This window comes from Dendrobates tinctorius, unplaced genomic scaffold, assembly GCF_039654945.1.
Source record: "Dendrobates tinctorius isolate UK_male_01 unplaced genomic scaffold, ASM3965494v1 ptg000156l, whole genome shotgun sequence".
NCBI classification, from domain to species: Eukaryota; Metazoa; Chordata; class Amphibia; order Anura; family Dendrobatidae; genus Dendrobates; species Dendrobates tinctorius.
Genome location: NW_027361823.1, coordinates 13,109,688 through 13,136,894, shown reverse-complemented (window position 1 = coordinate 13,136,894; position 27,207 = coordinate 13,109,688). Strand labels below are relative to the sequence as shown.

At 44.4% G+C, this 27,207-nt stretch overlaps 1 protein-coding gene across 2 annotated transcripts in view; it reads right to left on the bottom strand.

The window, feature by feature from the left end:
* The window catches only part of PRKG1 (protein kinase cGMP-dependent 1), a 1,325,447-nt gene that overhangs the window by 354,055 nt on the left and 944,185 nt on the right, over positions 1 to 27,207 (bottom strand). For both annotated transcript variants that reach the window (XM_073548242.1, XM_073548243.1), the window contains exon 5: positions 4,234 to 4,297. In XM_073548242.1, the coding sequence (XP_073404343.1) occupies positions 4,234 to 4,297 (64 nt within the window). The remainder of the gene's footprint in view (positions 1 to 4,233; positions 4,298 to 27,207) is intronic.

The following is a 27,207-nucleotide window of genomic DNA, read 5'->3' as shown; positions in this document are numbered from 1 at the left end:
CATCAGTGTTAATGAAAGGGCGTGGTGAAGTAAGATGTGGCAAATTCGTCAAGAGGTGCTAGACAAGTAATAAGTTTGATAGATCTTACAAATGTCATGCAGCTCTGCAAGAGATGTACTCCAGTCAGGTGTAAATTTTCATGAATTAGATGGGTGGGTTTATCTAGGCCTTGTCCTGCCCTAACTCCCTCTATTTTGGCCAAGCAGTCAAGGAGAGGCTTAAAAAGTCCAGTGGGTGGTCCTAATCAGTGACAGACAGCTTTCTCTGTATGGGCATTTATTGAAGGAAGGCTCTCAATTTAAATAAGGCCTTATTCATACATCTGTGTTTAAACACTTACATGAAAAACAGTACCAGTGTCAGTGTTTAGGATCAGTGTGTCATCAGTGTTTGGACAGTGTGTCCCCTTTTACCATCAGCGTCATCAGTGTTTTTCCAGTACGGATAAATAAATTACAAAGCTTCTCCTATACTTTGCAATGTTAAATACGGACAACACACTGATGCCATCTGTGTGATGAATGTGTTTATCACGGACCCATAATCTTGTATTGGCCCTTTTCATCCAAGACACCGGAAAAAGACATACATGTCTCCATGAGTTTTATACAAACAAAGAGTCTGTGAAAAAACACGAATGTCTGAACGGCACCATAGATTATGATGGGTACGATTTGCATCAGTGAAAAAAAATGGATAGAACACGTACGTGCAACAGAGACATCTGAATGAGGATTATGACAATCTTTTTAATGAAATTAAATAAAGATTATACATTTTCTATGTTATAATTTGTAATAATATTTGTGGGCATTTGTGACCGATAGAAGCTGCACTGTAGATTTAGAATCATCCAGAAACTGTAGAGGATAAAATGGTTATAACAGGCAGGGAGTGGTTAGCTCAGCCCCAGGGGATCCTGGGAAAGTTGTTATTGTGTTCTGGACATCCAAGAGTAGAGTGTGTGCTAGAGTCTACTGTCAGGCTGAAACCAGACAAGCTGTATTGACCAGTTCTTCCTGGGAAGCGATTGCTGTAATCATAGAAGCAGTCAGGAAAGCCAGGAGGATCTATATTACTTCAAGATAGAAGAGATCTACAGAACTGGACTCATCCCCCCTACTCCCACCTCACTGCTTGAGCATGGTATAGTTCTGCTTAGGTTAAGATACTGTGTGTGAAGATAAGTTATCTGTAAAGATTGGAGGCTTTCATATATGTTGACAAAGCATTATATGAAGAGAAGTGATTCTGTGTGATGAAAAGAAGCTTGAATAAAACCCCTGTGATCAACTTCAGCTCATAACTGTGTCATAGCTGCGTGCCTGTAGACTGTTACCTCCCCTCTACTGTGAAGAATTAATGCCCTGAGTAAGATTTCCGAAGAATTCCAAAAAGAACTCATGTTTCCTTTCTATCGCCTTCATATCCTGAGTGGAGTGCATGCCAACACATTAGATCAGTAAATTACATGTTTTGCTGAATCTTATCCCACAAAATCTTCTCAGCTTTTAATGCTCTATAAGATGGAACTGCAGAATATACTGTTTTTTCATTATGACAGGATCACTTCAAGCATGGTCTGGTTTGGGAGCGTATAGCATGGTTGTTTAGTTAATGATTTACATGTACATTAATACTGTTGGTGCATAATTGGATTTACTGTAGCTTCATATGCCCATGTCTTTAGCTTTGTTGCTGTTGGGTGGCTAGCTATATACTACCAGTGGCCATTAATAGCATTATATATCTTCTTTACCTGAGAACAGCGTTTCTGTGCCACTAATATCTTGTATTTTCCTGAACAAATCCTGACAGGTTTCAGCCTGCCCCCCATTCCCCCTTCCCCTTTTATAGACAGGTTTGGTTTCTTTATCTATCCAGGGCATATCCTAACCATGGGGAGTTTTGTTATGCTTATTCTTCACTTTATTTACCACTTTTTTGCTTTGATGTCATTCAGCTGCCGAGCCCGCACACGCATGCGCAGGCTTGATCACTCTCCACTAAGCATCAGCTGTTTTTTGCCTGCCGCGGCTTTCAAGCCCAAGGTACATCATACAGGCAGACCATGCGCCGAGGGACTGCAAACCAGCACTGGTAACCATTAGTGTGCTGACTAGCTAGGTATCTAAACCTGCACCTTCTGACTTAACACAGCTCTATTTTCACTGATGTGGGATTTGTCTCTCTCCCCGGGTTGGGTAACCTTGCACTCAGGCACTTCTTTGGCAGCCTTTCTTTAGAGCCTCATATTATTTGGCTCTGTATGCTGAATCCACCACCTCGTTATTAGACAGGAATCTTCCGTAGTCTTCTTGCAGTCAGCCTTCAGGTACTGTCACACTTAGCGATGTATCAGCGATCCCGACCAGCGATATGACGCAGTCAGGATCGCTGGTACATCGCTAAGTGGTCGCTAGTGAGCTGCCACACAGCAACATCTCAGGGGTCGGGGGTCGCTACTTACCTGTCACACTAGGCGATCCTGACGTCCTCCCGCCCGCGTCCACGCGTCGTCTCTCCACAGCAGGAAGCCCAACAGGAAGCTGACGATGAGAAATGGTCCAGGATGTTATCGCACGATCAGCGATAACCAGCGGGGGAGCCGGTCGGAGGTAAGTGTCAGACATAGCGATGTCGCTAGCAATATCGCTATAGCGTCACAAAACCAGTGACGTTATAGCGATATTGCTAGCGATATCGCTTAGTGTGACAGGCCCTTTAGGACACATTGGTTACTCCTGTTATCTACCTTATTGTTTATTGAGGTTGCAGCATGTTTCACTTCCCATATTAGCATATTGTTTGTGCTGTGCATGGTAGGCCATTTCCTTTACAGGATACGACATCTTCGGGTTCTGCATTAACCCCATGTTATTGTTACCTTTACTTTATATCATTTGCACATGGGGTTGTCTTGTGGCTGCTCTTTTTGAACCAATGATGGGATGCCAACAAGTACATGTGTGTCCACATCCATGACTCTGGAATCGTTTATATCCATCTGTTCATTTATATATATTTTCATACAATACTGTAGAGAGCAGAGTCACTCTTGCTTTATCCACCACTGTACCTGCCCAACTTTATTGCAGATTATCACTTGTTGAGTATGCTATATATTGGCTGTATTGTCTACCAATATTGTCTACCAGGGGATGTCCTGTACATCACTTTTAGCTGTGATTTTTATGTGGTTTTAATTGTCTGTCAGTAGGTGTAATAAAGTTGTCATTTTTATTGTTGAAATATTCTAGGTGTACGCGTCATATTGGATGTTCTTTTTTCTCCTTCATACACATTGAGCTTCATGCAGGACGCATCACCCTATTTATAGCCCATTGCTTCACTAGTGGTGCACCCACCATCTATTATCTATAGCAACACTTCAAGTATAGACATAACCTGAAGCTTCTGTGCCACATACATATCTGCATCAGGTTCCCTACCTTACATAACAGTTTTGTTGCATACTTCCCATCACTGGTGGACACAGACAGAAAAGGGTCCCTGTGGAACAACAATATATGGGCCCTTTGCAGCCCAAGAGCTCCTAAAAATGCTCAATTGCACCTACTTTGGAGACAGAAATGGACCTCCTTGCCTTCTGGGCCCCTGTGCGGCCGCACAGGTTGCACCAATAATTTGTCGGCCCCGGCTTCCTCTCGTTAACAGTGCTAAATTCTGATCAGATAAGCTCCCTCTCCACTTCTTGTAATTCCCAAGAATGGCAACCATTTGTCCTACAAGCTGCCTTTTTGTCATTTATTCCCAGCATTATTAAGAACTCCTTTCAATTGTGGTGGGATCCTAAGAAGCAGAGAGGTTTTTTGGGCATTAAGTCCTATGTGCTACCACTGCATCTCTTATAGCCAATCTCCAGGTCTTTTACAGTTAGATCACATATCTGACAACAGAGAAGAACTAAAATGCAGTCTGGCTCCATGGACAACTAACAAAATATGGAAAAGCAACTTGTTACGAAGATGAGATGGCATGAAATGTCGGCAAATTAAAACAAAGCCAGGAAAAAAAATGATGCACGTTTGAACTATAAAATTCAGGAGAAAGAAATATAATAATTAACATCTGAAAAAGTCAAGAGTTACAAATATTGATGCAATCTTTCAAAAAAAAAATACAAAATACATTTTTTTGATAGGAGCTACATTATCATAATTTACCAAAATACATAAACAGGAAAAATAAATGATGAGTGTTTTCCTTACCTCTTCAAGTACATCGGCAAGTTTACTAAGAATTTCTTCAGGAAGGGTCTGGAATGTTGGAACACTGAAAAATAGAGAGAAAAAATATATTGGCTACTTCTGAAATATCCTAGAAAATATCGTAAAGTGGTAATAAAAGTGAATAAAGTTTATCTGTCTCATGCTTCGAAGCCAACAATGTAATTTACAGAAGCTCATCTGTGCGGTTTTGCTCCTGTTCCTTAATCTCTCAAAGTAATTTGAGCTATCTTGAGTTATATCTATTCTTAATGTCAAGCCTGATAAGCTGGAGGGTTTTTCTGATAAACAAAACCAATAAACTCCATCTAGCTTGTCAAAGATTCTCCTAAGTCTCTTGGACGCTAGGATACATTATTAAAGAAACAGGCATTGGCAAATAGTAGTATGAAAGCAGAGAACTTCATGCATCAAACTAATTCTATTACTGACAGTAAACTGCGAGATCAAGTTTCTTATTTCAGATTATAAAAAACAATTGGATTATTTTAGGTGGAGAAGAAAACCCCGCAATCAAAGTAAATGCTTGTAACATATCTACAAGACAGCATAAAAAGACAATCAAATACCTGGACAAACAAAGAGGAGGTATTCACACTAAACATTCCCAAATATCCCCTTAAGAACTGGCCGATTTTAAGTTTTGCACTTCCATTTGTTCCTACTTTTCTTCCAAAAGCTAAAAGCAATGGCCATTTTTTTTCATTGACTTAGCTTTTGGAAGGCTTCTTTTTATTCAAGATGTAGTTTTGAATGACACCATTCATTTTCCAATACAATGCATTGAACATTTGGAAAAAAAAACATTCCAACTGCAGCAAAATGGTGAAAAATGAATTTCATGTTTTAACATGGGGTCCAGTGAAGACTGGTCAGCCACAAGCTGGGCTTCATAGGGGTTTTCACATCACAGGCACAGAAGCGTTCAGTAAGCCCATGGTCACCATTGCGACCAATCAACACTTCCACGAATGCATCCCATGGAGTGCCAATGGCTGTCAGAAGTGACAGATGCTATTTTGAAACCTCTTAAATGCTGCTGTCATGCTTGAGAGCAAAATATAAGGGAGTAAACTGAAACTATTGGGACTAGCTCCAGTTGCATCAGTCACTGTCAGGTTCCAGCTATGTAACAGAGCAGGTATCATTGCTGAATCTGCTCATAGAAAGAGCGCATAGATGTCATACTTGCATGGCAGCCATCATTGAGGAGTTAAAGTATATCTCAAAGTCATATCTTAAAAGCTTTGGGTTGTAGCATACAAGATTTTCATAGAGGTAACTATGACAAGTAGAGTTGAGCGAAACGGGTCGGTCAATTTCAAAAGTCACTGACTTTCGCAAACGTCGGGTTACATGAAGCGAAACCCGAACATAGCGTGAGGTCGGCCACGAGGTGGGCGACCATGGCGCCAATGTCGCGTTTCAAATTATGCTTCAGCGCCCTTTTTCAGCCAATGATGGAGGACACACACTGTGGACTACAAGATGACATAAGCAGCGGTCACCACCATCTTTGAGAAGGGCATGCAAGTGATTGGCTTGCTTTGTGTGGCATCACAGGGGCTATAAAAGGGCGTGCACGCCGACCACCATCTTACTTCTGCTGATCTCAGAATAGGGAGAGCTGCTGCTGCTGCTGATTCTGTAGGGAGAGCGTTAGGCAGGGAAGAAGATACAGAAAACTGCTTCTGCTGCTAGCGATTTTGCCTGTACAAGACACCAGTTAGTGTGCAGTGCAAGGGGAGGCTATATTTTGGTGCATACATAGGTTGCCAGAAAAATGGCTCGCTTTTGTCCTCCTCTTCCTCGGATTTCTCCAATTCCTCCATTTGCAGCTGCTGAATGTCCAACATCAACATATGCCATTTTTTAAACCTCCCTAACTGGGCTGCTTCCCCCCCATGGCCGGGGTCACCACCTAGCGCACGCAACCGTGCGAGTGCCATTGCCCTGGACAGGCGGGTGGGCCGACTCTTGGGCGCTGGCACTGGCACAGGGTCCTGCTATGATTGAGTCACCGTAGGAGGCAGACACAAAAATAGAAGCTACGTCCAGAAAACCAGAGAAGTTGGCAACTATCAGATTGCAGACCCCTGAACCTATCAACATAACTAGCAGTAGCCGTGGGGGGTTCCTATGATGCCCTAGACCCCTCGATCACAGCCGGAGCGCTAAATAGCCTAAAGACAGAAAAGGAAATCTAAACTGCCCCAGAGCAGACCCCAAAGTAAAAGGCAGCCCCCAACATATAATGACGGTGAAGCAAGATGAAAAAACACTCACACAGATAGAAAGATAGGCTGAGCAAACGATGGGGCCCAAGCTAGCTAAACAGAACAGGAAAGGAAGGTTGCTGTCTGCAATCTGCCAAAACCCTATCAAAGACATAAGCCAACAAGCTGATATGAAAAAGACCCTGAAGCAGCTAGGCTTCAAAAACTAAATCAGCACTCAGGTATTTTCAGAAGACAGAGCAAAAGGAATTCAGCACACCCCAGCAGGGAATGGCAGAAATCCAGAAAAACAAAGCAAAACAAAGTCTAAGCACAAATGCAAAACAGCCGAGCAGAAAACTTAGCTTTAGAGGAGCAGGAATTCAGACTGGTCTCCAAGGATCCCACAGAGAAATCACCCGCAGGGCAGAAGGGCGTCGGCAGCCTTATATCCAGTCAGTAACTCCACTCAGCCAGTCATCATTATCAGACTCAGGTGTTTGATAATCAGGCTCACTACCTTTCTTTACCAGACGAGGGAGTTCCTCGGGCCTCAGTAGTGAAGGGGAAAATGAACTCACAACAGTACCTCCCCCTTGAGGAGGGGTCACTGAACCCTCAACCACGCCACCAGAGTGATCAGGGTGAGCCCGATGAAAGGCACGCACCAATCTGAATATCAGAGGCAGAGACCCAGGAATTATCCTCCTGACCATAACCCTTCCACTTAACCAAATACTGGAGTCTCCGTCTAGCCAGACGGGAATCCAGTACTTTCTCTACCTCATATTCCATGTTACCTTCAACCAATACAGGGTCTGGAGGTGCCACCCCGGAACAACAGGTTCAACAAACCTCTTCAACAAAGATTTATGGAACACATTATGGATTTTAAATGTGACAGGAAGAGCCAAACGAAAAGAGACCGGATTAATAATCTCCAAAATCTTGTAAGGTCCAATAAATCTAGGCTTAAACTTAGGAGAAGCCACCTTCATAGCAATATTTTTTGATGATAACCACACCATATCACCAACCTTAAACTGGGGACCAATGGTCCTATGTCGGTTGGAAAACCACTGGGCCTTTTCCTGGGAGAGAGATAACTTATCCACCACTTGGTCCCAGATCTGGTGCATTCTCTCCACCACAGTGTCAACACCTGGGCAGGCAGAGGGCTCCACCTGCCCTGAAGAAAATCGAGGATGAAACCCAAAGTTACAAAAAAAAGGTGACATCAAAGTGGCAGAAATAGCTCTATTATTTAAAGCAAATTCAGCCAAGGGCAAAAATGAAACCCAATCATCCTGATCAGCAGAAATAAAACATCTCAAATATGACTCCAAGGTCTGGTTTGTTCTCTCTGTCTGCCCATTGGTCTGAGGGTGAAAAGCAGAGGAGAAGGACAACTGAATTCCCAGCTTGGAACAGAAAGTTCTCCAAAATCTAGACACAAACTGGACTCCTCTGTCAGATACAATGTTCTCAGGAATCCCGTGCAAGCGAACCACCTGTTGTAAAAACAGGGGCACCAACTCAGAGGAAGACGGCAACTTAGGGAGTGGTACAAGATGAACCATCTTAGAGAACCTATCACAAATCACCCAAATAACAGTCATCCTTTGAGAGACAGGCATATCAGAGATGAAATCCATTGGAATATGGGTCCATGGCCTCTTGGGGACAGGCAAAGGCATCAACAACCCACTAGAGCGAGAACACGATTTAGACCGGGAGCACGTCCCACAGGACTGCACAAAATTCCTGACATCACGAGACAAGGAGGGCCACCAAAAAGACCGACTCACCAGATCTCTAGTACCAAAAATACCTGGATGACCAGCCAAAGCAGAGCAATGAACTTCAGACATCACTCTCTTCTTCCACTGGTCAGGAACATACAACTTTCCACTGGGACAACACTCAGGTTTGTCCTCCTGGAACTCTTCCAGAGCACGTCTCAAATCGGGCGAGATGGCAGAAAGAACTACCCCTTCGCCTAAGATGGTAGCAGCCTTGGTCACCACAGGAGAATCAGCAAAGAAGCTCCTAGAGAGGGCGTCTGCCTTGACATTCTTAGTTCCAGGAAGAAAAGAAACCACAAAATCAAAACGTGTAAAAAACAAGGCCCACCTAGCCTGTCTAGGGTTCAAGCGCTTAGCCGACTCTAGGTAAATCAAATTCTTGTGGTCAGTGAGGACCACGACTTGATGCTTAGCTCCCTCCAACCAATGTCTCCACTCCTCAAATGCCCATTTCATGGCCAACAGTTCCCGATTCCCCACATCATAGTTACGTTCAGATGGAGAGAACTTTCGGGAAAAGAAAGCACAGGGATTCATTTTAGATGTTACAGGATCCTTTTGGGACAAAACAGCTCCTGCACCAATCTCAGAAGCATCCACCTCTACCTGGAACGGAAGTGAGACATCAGGTTGCCGCAAAACCGGGGCGGAGGTGAAACTTCGCTTCAGCTCCTGAAAGGAAGAAACAGCCTCCGGAGACCAATTTAACACATCAGCACCCTTCTTAGTCAAATCAGTCAATGGCTTTGCAATATTAGAAAATTTTGCTATAAATTTCCGATAAAAATTAGCAAAACCCAAAAACTTCTGGAGGGCCTTCAAAGAAGTGGGCCGAACCCAATCGTAAATGGTCTGTACCTTGGCCGGGTCTATTTCAATAGTTGACGGGGACAAAATAAATCCCAAAAAAGAAATCCTCTGTACTCCAAAAAGGCATTTAGATCCTTTGACATACAGGGAATTGTCCCTCAAGATCCAGAACACAGTCCGAATATGTTCCACATGAGAATCCCAATCCTTGGAGAAGATCAAAATATCATCCAGATAGATAATCAAAAATTTATCGACAAAATCTCGGAAAATATCGTTCATGAAGCACTGGAAGACTGAAGGGGCATTAGTGAGCCCAAAAGGCATCACCAGGTACTCAAAATGTCCCTCCGGAGTATTAAACGCCATCTTCAATTCATCCCCATGCTTAATGCGAATAAGATTATACGCCCCCCTGAGGTCAAGCTTGGTAAACCAGCAAGCACCTTTAACTCTGGAGAATAGATCAGAAATCAGGGGTAACGCGGATACTGATATTTAACAGTAATTTTGTTGAGGGCACGATAATCAATACAAGGTCTTAATGATCCATCCTTTTTGGCTACAAAAAAAAACCGGCACCTAAGGGTGACGAGGATGGTCTAATATGACCCTTCTCGAACGCCTCCTTAATATAGGATCGCATAGCCTCGTGCTCGGGTACAGATAAATTGAAGAGCCGACCCTTGGGAAATTTACACCCCGGGCTCAGTTCAATTGCACAGTCATAACTCCTATGAGGATGCAGAGACGCAGACTCATTCTCACTAAATACATCATAAAAGTCCGCCAAATAATCAGGAACATCATGCGACTGAGGAGAGGTGGAAAACACCGGAGCCTCACTAAAGGCACACCGACAACCCCAACTCACCACAGACACAGATTTCCAATCCAAAACTGGATTATGAATTTGTAACAAGGGAAACCCCAGAAAAATAGTATCATGAAAATTATGCAACACCAAAAATCTGCAATTTTCTTGATGGTCTGGGGCGACCCGCATTACCACCTGGGTCAAAAACTGAGGTTTATTTTTAGCCAAAGGAGTAGCATCAATCCCCCTCAAAGGGATAGGCGTCTGCAGAGGTGTCATCGGAAATCCACAACGTTTAGCAAAATCCAAGTCCATTAGGTTTAGGGCTGCTCCCGAATCCACAAAAGCCTTGGCGGAAAATGTGGACAGGGAGCAGATCAGAGTAATAGCCAGAAGAAACTTAGGTTGAACACCACCAACAGAAAACGTGTGTGCAAAGCGTTTTTCTCGTTTAGGACAGACAGAAATAATATGCGAGGCATCTCCACAGAAAAAACACAACTTATTACGCCTTCTGAACTCCTGACGCTGCTCTCTGGAAAAAACTCTATCACATTGCATAGGTTCAGACATTTGTTCAACAGGTGGCAACACCTCTCGTGCAGCTTTGCGTTCGCGCAAACGCCGATCAACCTGAATGGCTAATTACATAGAATCGTCAAGACCAGAGGGAACAGGAAATCCCACCATAGTATCTTTTACGGCTTCTGACAACCCCTTCCGAAAGAGAGCAGCCAAGGCATTATCATTCCAGGTAGTAAGTACTGCCCACTTTCGGAATTTTTGATAGTACAATTCTGCAGAATCACGACCCTGGTTCAATGCCAGCAGGGTCTTTTCAGCCTGATCAATGGCATTAGGTTCGTCATACAGCAACCCCAAGGCCTGAAAAAATGCGTTCACATTAGTCAGAATAGGATCATCTGGTTTCAAAGAAAACGCCCAATCCTGGGGATCGCCACGCAGCAAAGAGATGACAATTTTAACCTGCTGCGCGGAGCTCCCTGACGAGTTAGGCTTCAAGGCAAAGAATAATTTACAATTATTTTTGAAATTCAAAAATTTAGACCAATCCCCAAAAAATACATCAGGTGTAGGAATCTTTGGTTCAGCAGCATGTGAATGAGCAAGGTAGGCGGAAATTCCCCGCACTTCCGCAGCCAGCTGCTCTACACGATCAGACAATTGCTTTATCTCCATTGAGAGAAAAAAAAATTCCCCCTACGGCCTCAGAGATATAGAGGAAAAAATCTACACACTTTTTTTTTTTATACAATTCTTTCCTGCTATTGAGTACCCTAGGATCTGCGGTATGGCGGGTGATTCTGTTATGATTGAGTCACCGTAGGAGGCAGACACAAAAATAGAAGCTACATCCAGAAAACCAGAGAAGTTGGCAACTATCAGATTGCAGACCCCTAAACCTATCAACACAACTAGCAGTAGCCGTGGGGGGTTCCTACGATGCCCTAGACCCCTCGATCACAGCCGGAGCGCTAAATAGCCTAAAGACAGAAAAGGAAATCTAAACTGCCCCAGAGCAGACCCCAAAGTAAAAGGCAGCCCCCAACATATAATGACGGTGAAGCAAGATGAAAAAACACTCACACAGATAGAAAGATAGGCTGAGCAAACGATGGGGCCCAAGCTAGCTAAACAGAACAGGAAAGGAAGGTTGCTGTCTGCAATCTGCCAAAACCCTATCAAAGACATAAGCCAACAAGCTGATATGAAAAAGACCCTGAAGCAGCTAGGCTTCAAAAACTAAATCAGCACTCAGGTATTTTCAGAAGACAGAGCAAAAGGAATTCAGCACACCCCAGCAGGGAATGGCAGAAATCCAGAAAAACAAAGCAAAACAAAGTCTAATCACAAATGCAAAACAGCCGAGCAGAAAACTTAGCTTTAGAGGAGCAGGAATTCAGACTGGTCTCCAAGGATCCCACAGAGAAATCACCCGCAGGGCAGAAGGGCGTCGGCAGCCTTATATCCAGTCAGTAACTCCACTCAGCCAGTCATCATTATCAGACTCAGGTGTTTGATAATCAGGCTCACTACCTTTCTTTACCAGAAGAGGGAGTTCCTCGGGCCTCAGTAGTGAAGGGGAAAATGAACTCACAACAGGGTCCCTCATAGTTCAATCAAGTGTCTCTGATGGTGGGGGTGCACACCCGCCGTCAGACACACCGACGTTCTATGAGGGGCCCAGTGCCAGTACCGATGCCCATGAGTGGGCCCCTCTTGCTTGGGCAGGGCCCCAGCATTTACAATATTTACCTCTCCCTGCTCCTCCGCCATGTAGTCTGGGCTGTCAAATCCTTCCCTGGGACTACCACAACAAATTTGGTGAACTGATAGATAATGGTTAAGACGTAGCTATGCCCTGTCCTGCTGGCCGGGCTCTAGCTTCAGATGATCAATGGCTTCCATTTCTTATGGACGTCGACTCACAATGAGATGCAGTGGTGGTTTATCATCAGCTTTTACAGTTTTCCTACTCACAGACGTGTGACATTCCTGCCCTCATTTTTAAATGTGCCCTATCATGCCAATCCAATAGAATCGCCTACAGCCTGTGGCTTCTGCCTTTTGCACTCCAAAGTTACCTGACAGTTGATGATAGGCAGTGAGGACCATGTCTACATCTCTCCCTGTGATCAAAATATGATGGAGATGAGTAACGGTGATGGGATCAACGGTACTGCGATACAGCAACCCTTTCTTCACAAAGAACTGTTTTTGCTGTCTCCACACACAAAATAATTGAGGGTCAGCATCGCCTCTGAGAATTTTCCCGGGAGTTTTTCCCGTGATTAGCAATTCCTAAATTTCTGCAATCACTCGACTTTATGTCTGTACTTTTATCCATCTCGTTTCCTCTTGCGGAGAGTCTGGACTGTCTTACTGAGACAGAAATATATATGAAGATTTAAAAATACCCCAACAGTGTATACTGGTGTAAGCTTCAAAAACATTTCCTTTTTTCTACTTTTTAGATTGTTGTCTAATCCATACTGAGGCTGTGAGTGTCTTTGTCGGACTCCGGAAATAAGCACAGAGATTTTAAATGTTTAAACTATGCTATATATACTTGTTATCCGGTGATACTGTACCCTTTCTCAACTTTCTGCAATCTTGTCGAATTCATACTGTGCCTGAGACCATCTGAGTCTGCCTCCTGATTACAGATGAGTGGTGTTTGAGTGGAACTGTTGGCCAAGTTCAAATTCTAGCTGTTTTAGGCGGTGTTTTATCCGTTCGTCGAACTACAACACTGTTGTGAGTTCATTTTCCCCTTCACCGTTGATGTCTGATGAACTCCCTCTGCTGGTGAAGAGAGGTAGTGAAATTGATTGGGATGGGAAAAACCTGTCATCTGAACAGGCGGAGCATGATTGGACACCCGGAATCACTGAGTGGATATAAGGCAGCTGATGCCCTGCAGGGGTGCTGGTGATCCTTTCTGCTCTGAGCTCTTGCAAACCAGTTCAGTACCTGTCTTCTGAAAGCTAAGTTTTTGCTCTCTTATTTTTCCATGAGATTGTGTCTGTTTACTTAGTGTTTGTGTTCTGCCTGCCCTTGTTGGTTCAGGCTGAGCTCCATTTTTGTCTCTGGTCAAGTTGATCTTTTGCTCAGTCTTCAGAATATACCTGAGTGCTGATATAGTGATTTTGAAGTCTAGCGACTTCAGGTCCTTTTTTCCTATCAGACGGTTGGGACATTTTTGTAGGGTTTTTTCCGGATTGCAGCCAGCATCTTTTCTGTCCTGTCCTATCTAGTTAGTTGGGCCCCATCGTTTGCGCAACCTTCCTTTCTGTCTGTGTTTGTGTTTTCATCTGCTTTTCACCGACAATACATGTTGGGGGCTGTCTATTGCTTTGGGGTCTGCTCTGGGGCAGTTTAGATTTCCCCTGTCTTTCTTTAGGCTTATTTAGTTCTCCGGCTGTGAACGAGGAGTCTAGGGCACCGTAGGAACCCCCCCACGGCTACTGTTAGCTGTGTGAATAGGATCAGGGGTCTGCAATCCGATAGCTACCAACCTGTCTGGTTTTCTGGACTTAGCTTGTATTTTTGTTTTTTCCTCCTTCGGTGACTCATTCATAACAGAATCACCAGCCATGCCGCAGATTCTAGGGTACTCAATAGCAGGAAAGAATTGTAAAAAAAAAGTGTCAGAATTTTTTTTTTTGTGTATATTTTTTCCTCTATGTCTTTGAGGCCGTAGGGGGAATTTTTTTTTCTCTCAATGGAGATGAAGAAATTGTCTGATCGTGTGGAGCAGCTCGCTGCTGAAGCGCGGGGAATTTCCGCCTATCTTGCTCATTCACATGTTGCTGAACCAAAGATCCCTACTCCTGATGTGTTTTTTGGGGATCGGTCTAAATTTTTGAACTTTAAGAATAATTGTAAATTATTTTTTGCCTTGAAGCCTAACTCAGCAGGGAGCTCCGCGCAGCAGGTTAAAATTGTCATCTCTTTGCTGCGCAGCGATCCTCAGGATTGGGCGTTTTCTTTGAAACCTGATGATCCTATTCTACCTAATGTGAACGCATTTTTTCAAGTCTTAGGGCTGTTGTATGATGAATCTAATGCCATTGATCAGGCTGAAAAGGCCCTGTTGGCATTGAGCCAGGGTCAGGATTCTGCAGAGTTGTACTGTCAAAAATTCCAAAAGTGGGCGGTCCTTACTACTTGGAATGATGGTGCCTTGGCGGCTCTCTTTCGGAAGGGTTTGTCAGAAACCGTAAAAGATACTATGGTGGGATTTCCTGTTCCCTCTGGTCTTGACAATTCTATGTCATTAGCCATTCAGGTTGATCGGCGTTTGCGCAAACGCAAAACTGCACGAGAGATGTTGCCACCTGTTGAACAAATGTCTGAACCTAGGCAATGTGATGGAGTTTTGTCTAGGGCACAACGTCAGGAGTGCAGAAGGCGTAATAAGCTGTGTTTTTTCTGTGGAGATGCCTCGCATATTATTTCTGTCTGCCCTAAACGAGAGAAATGTTTTGCACACACATTTGCTGTGGGTGGTGTTCAACCTAAGTTTCTTCTGGCAATTACTCTGATCTGCTCCCTGTCCACATTTTCCGCTAAGGCTTTCGTGGATTCGGGAGCAGCTCTGAACCTGATGGACTTGGATTTTGCTAAACGTTGTGGATTTCCTATGACACCTCTGCGGACGCCTATCCCTTTGAGGGGTATTGATGCTACTCCTTTGGCGAAGAATAATCCTCAGTTTTGGACCCAGGTGGTAATGTGGGTCGCCCCAGATCATCAAGAAAATTTCAGATTTTTGGTGTTGCATAATTTGCATGATATCATTGTTCTGGGGTTTCCCTGGTTGCAAATCCATAATCCAGTTTTGGATTGGAAATCTATGTCTGTGGTGAGTTGGGGTTATCGGTGTGCCCTTAGTGACACTCCTGTTTTCTCCACCTCCCCAGTCGCATGATGCTCCTGACTATTTGGCTGATTTTTATGATGTATTTAGTGAGAATGAGTCTGCGTCTTTGCCTCCTCATAGGAGTTATGACTGTGGAATTGAGCTGAGCCCTGGGTGTAAGTTTCCCAAGGGTCGACTTTTCAATTTATCTGTACCCGAGCACGAGGCTATGCGATCCTATATTAAGGAGTCGTTGGAGAAGGGTCATATTAGACCATCCTCTTCACCCTTAGGTGCTGGTTTTTTTTTTGTGGCCAAGAAGGATGTTTCATTAAGGCCTTGTATTGACTATCGTTCCCTCAACAAAATTACTGTTAAATATCAGTATCCGTTACCCCTGATTTCTGATCTATTCTCTAGAGTTAAGGGTGCTTGCTGGTTTACCAAGCTTGACCTCAGGGGGGCGTATAATCTTATTCGCATTAAGCATGGGAATGAATGGAAGACGGCGTTTAATACTCCGGAGGGACATTTTGAGTACCTGGTGATGCCTTTTGGGCTCACTAATGCCCCTTCTGTCTTAAAGTGCTTCATGAATAATATTTTCCGAGACTTTGTGGATAAATTTTTGATCATCTGTCTGGATGATATTTTGATCTTTTCCAAGGATTGGGACTCTCATGTGGAACATGTTCGGACTGTGTTCCGGATTTTGAGGGAGAATTCCCTGCATGTCAAGGGATCAAAATGCCTTTTTGGGGTACAGAGGATTTCATTTTTGGGATTTATTTTGTCTCCGTCAACTATTGAAATGGACCCGGCCAAGGTACAGGCCATTTATGATTGGGTTCAGCCCACTTCTTTGAAGGCCCTCCAGAAGTTTTTGGGTTTTGCTAATTTTTATCGTAAATTTATAGCTAATTTCTCTGGTATTGCCAAACCATTGACTGATTTGACTAAGAAAGGTGCTGATGTGCTGAATTGGTCTCTGGAGTCTGTTTCTTTCTTTCAGGAGCTGAAGCGAAGGTTCACTTCTGCTCCGGTTTTGCGGCAACCTGATGTCTCACTCCCATTTCAGGTAGAGGTGAACGCTTCTGAGATTGGTGCAGAAGCTGTTTTGTCCCAAAAAGATCCGGTAACATCTAAAATGAATCCCTGTGCTTTCTTTTCCCGAAAGTTCTCCCCATCTGAACGTAACTATGATGTGGGGAATCGGGAACTGTTAGCCATGTAATGGGCATTTGAGGAGTGGAGACATTGGGTGGAGGGAGCTAAACATCAAGTCGTGGTCCTCACTGACCACAAGAATTTGATTTACCTGGTGTCGGCCAAACGCTTGAATCCGGCTAGGTGGGCCTTGTTTTTCACACGTTTTGATTTTGTGGTCTCTTTTCTTCCGGGCACTAAGAATGTCAAGACAGACGCCCTCTCTAGGAGTTTCTTTGCTGATTCTCCTGTTGTGACCAAGCCTGCTACCATCTTAGGTGAGGGGGTTGTTCTTTCTGCCATCTCGCCCGATTTGAGACGTGCTCTGGAAGAGTTTCAGGAGGACAAACCTGAGCGTTGTCCCATTGAAAAATTGTTTGTTCCTGACCAGTGGAGAAAGAGAGTGATGTCTGAAGTTCATTGCTCTGCATTGGCTGGTCATCCAGGTATTTTTGGTACTAGAGACTTGGTGAGTCGGTCTTTTTGGTGGCCCGCCTTGTCTCGTGATGTCAGGAGTTTTGTGCAGTCCTGTGGGACTTGCTCCCGGTCTAAACCTTGTTCTCGCTCTAGTGGGTTGTTGATGCCTTTGCCAGTGGCCAGGAGACCATGGACCCATATTTCAATGGATTTTATCTCTGATATGCCTGTCTCTCAAAGAATGACTGTTATTTGGGTGATTTGTGATAGATTCTCTAAGATGGTCCATCTTGTACCACTCCCTAAGTTGCCATCTTCCTCAGAGTTGGTGCCCTTGTTTTTGCAACAAGTGGTTCGCTTGCATGGGATTCCTGAGAACATTGTATCTGACAGAGGAGTTCAGTTTATTTCTAGATTTTGGAAGACTTTCTGTTCCAAGCTGGGAATTCAGTTGTCCTTCTCCTCTGCGTTTCACCCTCAGACCAATGGGCAGATGGAGAGAACAAACCAGACTTTGGAGTCATATTTGAGATGTTTTATTTCTGCTGATCAGGATGACTGGGTTTCATTTTTGCCCTTGGCCGAATTTGCTTTAAATAATAGAGCTAGTTCTGCCACTTAGATGTCACCTTTTTTTTGTAACTTTAGGTTTCATCCTCAATTCTCTTCAGGGCAGGTGGAGTCTTCTGCCTGCCTAGGTGTTGACACTGTGGTGGAGAGAATGCACCAGATCTGGGACCAAGTGGTGGATAGGTTGTCTCTCTCCCAGGAAAAGGCCCAGCGGTTTTCCAACCGTCATAGGACCTTTGGTCCCCAGTTTAAGGTGGGTGATATGGTTTGGTTGTCATCAAAGAATATCTCTATGAAGGTGGCTTCTCCAAAGTTTAAACCTAGATTTATCGGACCTTACAAGATTTTAGAGATTCTTAATCCTGTCTCTTTTCGATTGGCTCTTCCTGTTACATTTAAGATCCATAACGTGTTTCATAAGTCTCTGTTAAAGAGGTTTGTTGAGCCAGTAGTTCCTGTGGTGGCACCTCCTGACCCTGTATTGGTGGAAGGTAATGTGGAATATGAGGTTGAGAAGATACTGGATTCTCGCCTGGCTAGACGGAGACTCCAGTATTTGGTTAAATGGAAGGGTTATTGCTAGGAGGATAATTCTTGGGTCCCTGCATCCGATATTCATGCCGAAAGATTGGTTCGTGCTTTTCATCGGGCCCATCCTGATCGCCCTGGTGGCGTGGATGAGGGTTCGGTGATCCCTCCTCAAGGGGGAGGTACTGTTGTGAGTTCATTTTCCCCTTCACCGTTGATGTCTGATGAACTCCCTCTGCTGGTGAAGAGAGGTAGTGAAATTGATTGGGATGGGAAAAACCTGTCATCTGAACAGGCGGAGCGTGATTGGACACCCGGAATCACTGAGTGGGTATAAGGCAGCTGATGCCCTGCAGGGGTGCTGGTGATCCTCTTTGCTCTAAGCTCTTGCAAACCAGTTCAGTACCTGTCTTCTGAAAGCTAACTTTTTGCTCTCTTATTTCTCCATGAGATTGTGTCTGTTTACTTAGTGTTTGTGTTCTGCCTGCCCTTGTTGGTTCAGGCTGAGCTCCATTTTTGTCTCTGGTCAAGTTAATCTTTTGCTCAGTCTTCAGAATATACCTGAGTGCTGATATAGTGATTTTGAAGTCTAGCGACTTCAGGTCCTTTTTTCCTATCAGACGGTTGGGACATTTTTGTAGGGTTTTTCCGGATTGCAGCCAGCATCTTTTCTGTCCTGTCCTATCTAGTTAGTTGGGCCCCATCATTTGCTCAACCTTTCTTTCTGTCTGTGTTTGTGTTTTCATCTGCTTTTCACCGACAATACATGTTGGGGGCTGTCTACTGCTTTGGGGTCTGCTCTGGGGCAGTTTAGATTTCCCCTTTCTTTAGGCTTATTTAGTTCTCCGGCTGTGAACGAGGGGTCTAGGGCACCGTAGGAACCCCCCACGGCTACTGTTAGTTGTGTGAATAGGATCAGGGGTCTGCAATCCGATAGCTACCAACCTCTCCGGTTTTCTGGACTTAGCTTGTATTTTTGTTTTTTCCTCCTTCGGTGACTCATTCATAACACAACACTTTGATTAAAATTCGGCTGTTCGAGTTTCCGTTCGAGAACGTTTCGTTAAACAAAAGCGTATCTTTTTTTCACATTAATAATGGTTTTCAATGATAATAGACAGTTTTAGGGCATAGTAGTGGTGTCTGGTAGCCAGCGGTGTAGTACACCTTTGAAGGAGCAACACCGTGTGTGTTTCTAATAATTATTTACCGCATATTGTTCTGAAAATTCTTTTGGGCCTAGTAACTGTGTCTGCTACTCAGAAGAGGAGCCCACCCGTGAACCGAGCTATGCCGCGTGTTTATGAAAGAACCAGTTTTTGACTGCATTTACACCACTTAATACTTTGGGCCTAGTAACTGTTATGCTACTCAGCAGAGTTGGCCACCCGTGAACCAAGCTATGCCGCCTGTTTATGTAAGAACTGTGTGCTACTCAGCAGAGGAGACCGGCTGTTAACCCCTTCACCCCCAAGGGTGGTTTGCACGTTCATGACCGGGCCAATTTTTACAATTCTGACCACTGTACCTTTATGAGGTCATAACTCTGGAACGCTTCCATGGATCCCGGTGATTCTGACATTGTTTTCTCGTGACATATTGTACTTCATGTTAGTGGTAAAATTTCACTCAAATAACTTTCGTTTATTTGTGAAAAAAACAGAAATTTGGCAAAAATTTTGAAAATTTCGCAATTTTCCAACTTTGAATTTTTATGCCCTTAAATCACAGAGATACGGCACACAAAAAACTTGATAACTAACATTTCTCACATGTTTTCTTTACATCAGCACAATTTTGGAACCAAAATTTTTTTTTGTTAGGAAGTTATAAGGGTTAAAAGTTGACTAGCGATTTCTCATTTTTACAACACCATTTTATTTTTAGGACCACATCACATTTGAAGCCACTTTGAGGGGTCTATATGATAGAAAATACCCAAAAGTGACACCATTCTAAAAACTGCACCCCTTAAGGTGCTCAAAACCACATTCAAGAAGTTTATTAACCCTTTAGGTGCGTCACAGGAATTTTTTTGAATATTTAAAAAAAATGAACATCTAACTTTTTTTCACAAAAAAAATACTTCAGGTTCAATTTTTTTTATTTTACCAAGGGTAACAGGAGAAATTGGACTGCAAAAGTTATTGTGCAATTTGTCCTGAGTACGCTGATACCTGATTTGTGGGGGGGAACGACTGTTTCGGCGCATGGCAGAGCTCAGAATGGAAGGAGCGCCGTTTGACTTTTTCAATGCAAAATTGGCTGGAATTCAGATCGGACGCCATGTCACGTTTGGAGAGTCCCTGATGTAACTAAACAGTGGAAACCCCCTACAAGTGACCCCATTTTGGAAACTAGACCCCCCAAGGAACTTATCTAGATATGTGGTGAGAACTTTGAACCCACAAGGGCTTTACAGAAGTTTATAACGTACAGCGGTACAATTAAAAAATCATATTTTTTCCACAAAAATGATCTTTTCACCCCAATTTTTATTTTCCCAATGGTAACAGGACCCTAAAAGTTATTGTGCAATTTGTCCTGAGTATGCTGATACCCCACATGTGGGGGTAAACCACTATTTGGGCGCATGGCAGAGCTCGGAAGGGAAGCAGCGCCATTTGACGTTTTTGGCTGGAATTGAGATCGGACATCATGTCGCGATTGGAAAACCCCTGATGTACCAAAACAGTGGAAACCCCCCACAAATGACACCATTTTGGAAACTAGACCCCTAAGGAACTTATCTAGATGTGTGGTGAGAACTTTGAACCCCCAAGGGCTTCACAGAAGTTTATAACATAAAGCCGTACAATTAAAAAATCATATTTTTTCCACAAAAATTATCTTTTCACCCTCAATTCTTATTTTTCCAAGGGTAACAGCACCCTAAAAGTTATTGTGCAATTTGTCCTGAGTACGCTGATACCCCACATGTGGGGGTAAACCACTATTTGGGCGCATGGCACAGCTCGGAAGGGAAGCAGCACCATTTGACGTTTTTGGCTGGAATTGAGATCGGACACCATGTCGCGATTGGAAAACCCCTGATGTACCTAAACAGTAGAAACCCCCCACAAATGACACCATTTTGTAAACTAGACCCCCCAAGGAACTTATCTAGATGTGTGGTGAGCACTTTGAATCCCCCAGTGCTTCACAGAAGTTTATAACGCCCGGGCGTGAAAATAAAAAATTCGTATTTTTTCCACAAACATGATCTTTTAGTCACCATTTTTTTTATTTTCCCAAGGGTAACAGGAGAAATTGGACCCCAAAAGTTGTTGTCCAATTTGTCCTGAGTATGCTGATACCCCATATGTGGGAGAAAACTGCTGTATGGGCACACGTCAGGGCTCGAAAGGGAAGAAGTGACGTTTTGGAATGCAGACATTGATGGAATGGTCTGCGGGTTTCATGTTGCCTTTGGAGAGCCCCTAATGTACCTAAACAGTGGAAACCCCCCACAAATGACCCCATTTTGAAAACTAGACCCCCTAAGGAACTTATCTAGATGTGAGGTGAGCACTTTGAACCCCCAAGGGCTTCACAGAAGTTTATAATGCCAGGGCATGAAAATAAAAAAATCGTATTTTTTCCACAAACATGATCAATTAGTCCCCAATTTTTTTATTTTCCCAAGGGTAACAGGACAAATTGAACCCCAAAAGTTGTTGTCCAATTTGTCCTGAGTACGCTGACACCCCATATGTGGGAGAAAACTACTGTATGGACACACGTCAGGGCTCGGAAGGGAAGTAGTGATGTTTTGGAATGCAGACATTGATGGAATGGTCTGCGGGTGTCATGTTGCCTTTGGAGAGCCCCTAATGTACCTAAACAGTGGAAACCCCCCACAAATGACCCCATTTTGAAAACTAGACCCCCTAAGGAACTTATCTAGATGTGAGGTGAGCACGTTGAACCCCCAAGGGCTTCACCGAAGTTTATAATGCCAGGGCATGAAAATAAAAAAATCGTATTTTTTCCACAAACATGATCAATTAGTCCCCAATTTTTTTTATTTTCCCAAGTGTAACAGGAGAAATTGAACCCCAAAAGTTGTTGTCCAATTTGTCCTGAGTACGCTGACACCCCATATGTGGGAGAAAACTACTGTATGGACACACGTCTGGGCTCGGAAGGGAAGTAGTGACGTTTTGGAATGCAGACTTTGATGGAATGGTCTGCGGGTGTCATGTTGCCTTTGGAGAGCCCCTAATGTACCTAAACAGTGGAAACACCCACAAATGACCCCATTTTGGAAACGAGAACCCCTAAGGAACTTATCTAGATGTGTGGTGAGCACTTTGAACCCCCAAGGGCTTCACAGAAGTTTATAATGCCCGGGCATGAAAATAAAAAAATCGTATTTTTTCCACAAACATGATTAATTAGTCCCCAATTTTTTCATTTTCCCAAGGGTAACAGGAGAAATTGGACCCCAAAAGTTGTTGTCCAATTTGTCATGAGTACGCTGACACCCCATATGTGGGAGAAAACTACTGTATGGACACACGTCAGGGCTCGGAAGGGAAGCAGTGATGTTTTGGAATGCAGACTTTGATGGAATGGTCTGCGGGTGTCATGTGCGTTTGGAGAGCCCCTGATGTACCTAAACTATTGAAACTCCCCACAAGTGACCCCATTTTGGACACTAGATCCCCCCACGGAACTTATCTAAATGTGTGGTGAGCACTTTGAACCCCCAAGTGCTTCACAGAAGTTTATAACGCTCGGACGTGAAAATAAAAATATCATTTTTTTCCACAAAAATGATATTTTTGCCCCAAATTTTTTATTTTCCTAAGGGTAACAGGAGAAATTGGACCCCAAAAATTGTTTTGCAATTTGTCCTGAGTAGGCTGATACCCTACATGTGGGGGTAAAACACTGTTTGGGCGCATGGCAGAGCTTGGAAGGGATGGAGCACCATATGACTTTTTCAACTCAGAATTGGCTGGAATTGAGATCAGACACAATGTTGCATTTGGAGAGCCCCTGATGTGCCCAAACAGTGGAAATCCCCAATTCTAACTCCAACCCGAACCCCAACACACCCCTAACCCTAATCTCAGCCCTAACCCTAGCCCTAACCCAAGCCCTAACCCTTGCGCTAACCCTAACTCTAACCCTAGCCGTAACCCTAACCCTAGCCCTAACCCTAGCCCTAACCCTAACGGAAAAATGGAAATGAATACATTTTTTTTATTTTATTATTTTTCCCTAACTAAGGGGGTGATAACGGGGGGTTTGATTTACTATTTATGGCGGTTTTTATGTTTGGCAGCTGTCGCACGCTAAAAGCCGCTTTTTATTGTAAAAATAGTTTTTGCATCACCACATATTGAGAGCTATAATTTTTCCGTATTTTGACCCACAGAGTCATGTGAGGTCTTATTTTTTGCGGGACGAGTTGACATTTTTATCGGTACCATTTTCGGGCACGTGACATTTTTTGATCGCTTTTTATTCCGATTTTTGTGACGCAGAATGAACAAAAACCAGCGTTCCATGAATTTCTTTTGGGGGTGTGCGTTTACACCATTCCGCGTGCGGTAAAATTGATAAAGCGGTTTTATTCTTCGGATCAGTACGGTTACAGCGATACCTCATTTAGGTCATTTTTTTTATGTTTTGTCTGTTTTATGCAATGAAAACTATTTTATATAAAAAAATAATTATTTTTGCATCGCTTTATTCTGCGAGCTATAACTTTTTTATTTTTTTGCTGATGATGCTGTGTTGCAGCTCGTTTTTTGCGGGACAAGATGACGTTTTCAGCGGTACCTATGATATTTATATGCGTCTTTTTGATCGCGCGTTATTACACTTTTTTAAAAAATGAATTTATTGGGGAATATTTTTTTTTTTTTTTTTACTAATTTATTTAGCGATTTTTTTAAAATTATTTTTACACTTTTTTTTATTTTTTTTTACTTTATTACATAGTCCCAGGTGGGACATCACTGTCCTGTGACAGATCGCTGATCTGTCACATCACAGATCACTGTGACAGATCAGCGATCTGTCACAGGCAGTGCCGAAGGCTTCCTCATGCCTGCGCTTTGCAGGCACTGAGGAAGCCAGCTTCCTGCAGGCCCCCGAAGGTCCCCGTCGCCATCTTGGATTCGGGGGCCTGCAGAAAAGGAGCCCCCCGCAGCAGCGCTGCACATTGCGCTGCCGTGGGGGGCTCAGGGAAGCACGGAGGGAGCCCCCTCCCTGCCGATGCTTCCCTTTAACTCCCGGTACACCGCGATCGTGTTTGATCGCGGTGTGCAAGGGGTTAACATGTCGGGGGCGGTCCGTGATCGCCCCTGACACATTGTGCCGGGTGTCAGCTGTGATAATCAGCTGACACCCGGCCGCGATCAGCGGCGCTCACCACGTGGGCGCCGCTGATCGCTGAGACGTACTATCCCGTCCATGGGCATAGGGGCCCGGGTCCCATGGACGGGATAGTACGTCGGATGGCAGGAAGGGGTTAAGCAAGCTATAGCAACTGTGGTTTGGACTCTTAATTTTTTTACATTCTTTCTGGAATGCCGTTTAAGCCTAATTCCGGAATTACAGCTGACCTGCACTTACTGGGAAATGCTTGTTCGCGGGGAAAAATTGTAATCCCAGATCCCCATCACTAACGGGGTTCAGCGTGTTATCCGCACCTGTAAGCGATACACGCTGGTCCTTTCATTGTTGCACGCGTGCAGCCCCGGACATGTAAGGGCATGACAGACCTGTTATTGGCCGATCTCACGTGCCATAGCCTTGCGTGTCCCTCTAGTAAGCTGGACGCGGACCGCGGGGGCATGCCTGAGTCTCGTTCGTTAACGGAATTAAGCTTGCAATCTGTGCAGCTTTTTTGTGGATGGCATGGTTGAGGTTGCCCGTGTTGAGTCCAATTAAGCCGCAGGCTCCACTCCTGGTGGTGCCCTTCTGGACATTCCTTTAAGGTTCAGCTTTGCAACCATACTGCCCCCGGTAACCAAACACTTTTCCTGACAAGGACATTCTGGTCAAAGAGCGCGATGACATCACATCTGTACGCCCTCTGCCTAAACAGTCCAAGTGCAGAGAGATGGAAGATGGGGATGACAAGGAGTCCAGACTAGTACAGGGATTCCCTAGCGAGGAGACTTTTTTAATTGTTTTAAAGGTTGGGAGCAATTTTTGGGGAGCACAATACTCTGGAGAATGACATCTGGGGCCCACCATACACTGGAGCATTCCAAAGGTGGACATCAGTCACTGGAGCAGCATTTACAGGGCCCATTATACACTGGAGCATTAGAAATGGGGCTCATTATATATGGAGCATTATTTGGGCCCATAAGACACTGGAGATTCATCCATGGTGAACAACATATACTGTAGCATTATGTGGAGCTCATCATATACTGTATGGAACATTATATGGGACCAATGATTCTGTATGGAGAAATATATGGGCCTCATTACTCTGTATGGCGCACTATGCGGTGGCCATAATACTGTATGGAGGAATATACTGTCTGTTTTTGGAGCTATTGGAGAATTTAAAATGGATATCAGTCATGTGATGTAAAAATTGAAGTATTTTTCATTGTACTGTACCGCTATTTCTCCGCCGTATCAAAGGATCATGAATTGTGTCATGTGTTAAAGTAGCCCAGTGACACTCTTTGGCCCTGGGCCCACGAAAATCTGGAGCCAGCACTACCCCCCCTCACAACTTTAGCCAAATAACCCCCAGTTTTCAATGCCTAACTATTATTATAAAGTAAATTAAGGTTGACAAGCTTAAGGAATAAGAATTGATGTTTTTGGCATTAAAATGGGCACTCTAGGTGTGTTTCCTGTCCTCCACTCACTGCCGACTTTTCTTCCCCATTGACTTACATTGGGTTTCGTGTTTCAGTCAGCCTTCGACCTTTCACGATAATCGGCCGATTTCGTTCAACCCGACTTTTGCGAAAGTCGGGTTTCGTGAAACCCGACTCGACCTGAAAAAAGGCAAAGTCGCTCATCTCTAATGACAATGTGTACCTATGGCACCCCAGGAGTCCGTTTGCCACAGGTAACCACTACACATAACACTGTTCCTACTCCTGACCAGAAGGGGGAGCTCTGAACCCTGTTTTAGGGGAGCTCTCAGCAAGTTCTGGGCTGGGGGAGGAGTTAGTTAGTTGAATCTGGGATTGAGAAGGAGCAGGAAGCATGAAGGAGCTTCTACCCGGACTAAAGTAGAAAGAGGAAAGGAGAAAGAGCTAAGAAAAGCCTGGGGAAATGGAGCGGTAAAGAAGCTCACGCCAGGTCAGTGCGCGGGATACTGGACACCAGAGTCCATGGCTGTCTGGGAACGACAGTCTCAGTAACAAAATCTGGAAAGCAGAAGACTGCAGGCCTAATCCAAAGAAGATCACTGACGTGGTCGATGTGCCTGGTCCAGGGAACCAATTCACACCAGTTGTAGCCTCCAGCCATCTGTCTATTTGGGGCTTAAATAATTCTGATGGCGCCCCATCTATATACCTCAGTAAGGGCAATTCAAAATAGCACCCAGATCAAGATCATTGATTTATAAGTAGAGTTGAGCGATACCGTCCGATACTTCAAAGTATCGTATCGGATGGTATCGGCCGATCTTTAAAAAAAGTATCGGTATCGCCGATTCCGATACCGGAAGTCCCATTCAAGTCTATGGGACTTCCGGTATCGGAATAAGAAAAACCCTTTCCTGCCCTTGTACAGCCTCTCTGGGGTCTGTACGGGCCTTTCGGGGGGCTGTGCCGGCCTGCCAGGGGGTCTGTGCAGGCTCCGGTGGTCTGTGCCGGCCTGCCGGTGGTCTGTGCAGGCTCCGGGGGGCTGTGCCGGCCTGCCGGGGGGCTGTGCCGGCCTGCCGGGGGGCTGTGCCGGCCTGCCGGGGGGCTGTGCAGGCTCCGGGGGGCTGTGCCGGCCTGCCGGGGGGCTGTGCCGGCCTGCCGGGGGGCTGTGCCGGCCTGCCGGTGGTCTGTGCAGGCTCCGGGGGTCTGTGCAGGCATCGTCCGATGGGACTACAAGTCCCATCGGGCGATGCCTGCTACCATGACAGTGATTGACACATTAGCCAATGATGGGACAGTAGTAGTCCCATCATCCGGCTAATGTGTTAAATGTAAAAAAAAAAAAAAATTACATGCTACATACATACAACATGCATACTACATACATGCTACATTC